At 35.3% G+C, this 2,859-nt stretch overlaps 1 protein-coding gene across 1 annotated transcript; it reads right to left on the bottom strand.

The window, feature by feature from the left end:
• Positions 1-329: 329 nt before the first annotated feature.
• LOC146729830 (lactadherin-like) lies at positions 330-1,680 on the bottom strand. The gene is made up of 3 exons (XM_085495199.1): positions 1,559-1,680; positions 1,037-1,151; positions 330-884 (listed from the first exon to the last, which is right to left on the bottom strand). The coding sequence occupies exons 1-3, from the start codon at positions 1,604-1,606 to the stop codon at positions 751-753; spliced, it is 297 nt and encodes a 98-aa protein (XP_085351325.1). The 5' UTR covers positions 1,607-1,680; the 3' UTR covers positions 330-750.
• Positions 1,681-2,859: the final 1,179 nt, after the last annotated feature.

Genomic DNA, 2,859 nt, shown 5'->3' with positions numbered 1-2,859 from the left:
ATGAGTTCATCCAATGAGGGCTACATCCCACCCGTGCCGTAGCCACCGAATGGGGTCATCCAACGAGGATGAACATTATGCAGAACGTTCTAAAAACAAGTGCACTTTTCATGATAATTTGGGAGCTTTTTTATGTTTTACTCGTTACTCGTTAATGTGTGAAGCCAAAACCGCCTAAATATAAATTACAGCTGCGAGTGCCCACTACTTTACGGTAGGAATCAGGGGGCACCGAATGAGACGAATCAACATCTAATGGGGCCATCCCATAAAGTCATTGGATGGGAAAAGGAGCGCTTCAAGAGAAAAACACAGAAAAAATACACATGTTTTTTAAAAGCACACTGTGTTCACTTAAATTGTTTTTATTTATTTCACATATGTTTTTTTTTATGTAACAATGAATGTTATTGTCGATGTTTCCATGAAATAAAGGAGTTAAAGGGGCACCTTCCAGTTAAGATTAATTTCACAACAAATTTACTTTCTGGATTAAAATAACAATGGATAACAAAAGATAGATTAACATTGTAAACAACATAAACAATAGTGTCCCATGATTCTTTGGTGCAATCCATGGGATTGAGCGGTTCCCCTTTAACTGAAGCTGTTTACCAAGCCATGTCCATGTCAAAACAATTCAACTAAATACCGTCAAAACTAAACCAAAACTAATCCCCTAATAATTACTGGCTTATTCACACAGTAATATATACAGTATAAACACGTTGCTGTCCAATGTTGCTGTGTTTAGACAGCGGTCTCACAGTATACACCGCTGAATCCATCGTTGCACACGCAAATAAATGAATCTGAGTCAACTAGGCAAGTTCCACCATTCACACATGTATTGGAAGCACAGCCGTCAGTTCCCAATAAAATATCTTATAGAAAATAAAAAAAAAAATGGGAAAAAGTAATACTTCAGAACTATTTTGTGTACAGATAATAAATATATGTACTCATAATTATTTTTTTTTATAAATATCCATAATCATACAATTAACACCCGCTTCCCAAATCACGCGTAACTTACTTGTAAACCCGAGTATGTCTTCGTCTAATAATATTATAGCTACGAAAACACCCGATGCAAACAAAGCGGCTAGGATGACTATACACCATCGAATATTCTGTATCTTCTCTTCTTCCTAAAAATAATAACATTAGGAGATAAAATATATTTAACAATACAATCAATAATCAATTTGCAAGTGGACCCCGTTGTAAGGACAATTCACAGTTTTATGTACAATATATCTGACCACGCGTTTGCAATTTAATAGATTGTAATTTAGTTCCCTGAAACAACCATGTTTAAAACTCAGACTAGTAATATAAAATGTATTACTAGTCTGAGTTTAAAACTATGACAGGTTATTGTTATTATGTTTATGACTGTAGCAAGTAAATCCTCTTGAACCTGATCAAGCAATATGTCCAAATCTCTCACAACACTAGCACTGATTAACAACCACGGTGAACTGTTCAGAGAAATTCAATTGAATAAACACATTGCTGAACTGAGCAGCTACTTCTGTAGATACTTTATACACACCTTCCAACGGTTGCTCTCGCTCGATATCTTTGAATTAGTTGAATCCATTCTACCAGATAGGCAAGTAATGCTAAAGCGTGGTACCACCGAGACTTTTCCCACAATCACTTCGTCTACGGTGTTTATACGTTTTAAAGTTGGTAATCAATATGCTTTAAGTACAAGTGGTCCAGTAATACCCTCGAGGTCTACAACACAGTGAGCAAAGTATAATCACGCTTGAGAATTCCGCATTTTGGATTACAATGAATTGAATTGAATGTATTATTGCTACACGTAGCTACACGTATTCAATAGCGCCAGAATTAAATACCTTTTACGTATGCATATATTTATAACGATTCAAAAGATAACTAAACTAAATCACCAGTTCTTGCTAAGTTGGTAGATTACAAGGTATTCAATCTACTAATCGTTCATATACTGCTTAAAATAGTGGTCTCACGAAAATAATTTTGGTTGTTAATACTGTATTCCGGTTTTATAAATGTCGCCCTCTAACGACACAACGTTTAAGTGGCGTATATCGGTGGTTCATACCGTCCACATTAATAAGAAATAACTTTTTTGAAAGAATTAATATACTGTATCCGAAATTACGAACGACAAGGCAACCAATCAGTTACCCCTCAACACAATTTTGACGTCACGGCAAGGTAACCAATCAGTTACCTCTCTACACCATTTTGACGTCACAAAATCGCTTTGCCACTAGAGGGCACGACTTAAACAATACAAATACATTTACCCCGGTGTATTGAAAGAAAAACCGAATTATTTAATCAATATATGCACGTGCTCAAAGTACATTTAGTTTGACAATGTTTATAGCTTGCAGGTAAAACACTTTTAATACATTTACTTTCTTGTTGAATATAATCCTACTCACCTGGTACTTTCCCAAGACAATTGGTTGAACCTATGGGTTCACAGAGCTTAACGTTTGGCTTGAAACACGGCAAATATAGATGCAAACTCGCCAATTGAAACTTAGTAAAATAGAGATAAATAAGTGAATGAGATTCCTCTGTTTGGTTCTCAGATTATCTAAAACAAAATAAAGGTTGCACAATAAAACATGTCGGTCGGTCAAAGAATGGGGTCTTTTATTGAATTTGCTCGAGCAAGGGTGCACTTATCGAGTTTACAGGAAGGTTTAGTATTAATTATACTTCTCATGGTCACGTGCACCATTGTTCCAAACTTTCACCTATTACTGTAATAACTTATTTGTTAATATGCAAATTAGTAAACTTTCACGGTTACAATAATGTTCAAATTAGCAAACCTCACAGGTTATG

This window comes from Saccoglossus kowalevskii, chromosome 21, assembly GCF_978046115.1.
Source record: "Saccoglossus kowalevskii chromosome 21, keSacKowa6.1, whole genome shotgun sequence".
Classification (NCBI taxonomy): Eukaryota; Metazoa; Hemichordata; class Enteropneusta; family Harrimaniidae; genus Saccoglossus; species Saccoglossus kowalevskii.
This window is presented reverse-complemented; position numbering and strand designations above follow the sequence as displayed.

Coding starts and splice junctions, on each gene's coding strand:
- LOC146729830 (XM_085495199.1), bottom strand. CDS start 1,606: ATGGATTCAACTAATTCAAAGATATCGAGCGAGAGCAACCGTTGGAAG. Junction 1,152..1,558: donor GCGAGAGCAACCGTTGGAAG/GTGTGTATAAAG, acceptor TATTATTTTTAG/GAAGAAGAGAAGATACAGAA. Junction 885..1,036: donor AGACATACTCGGGTTTACAA/GTAAGTTACGCG, acceptor ATTTTCTATAAG/ATATTTTATTGGGAACTGAC.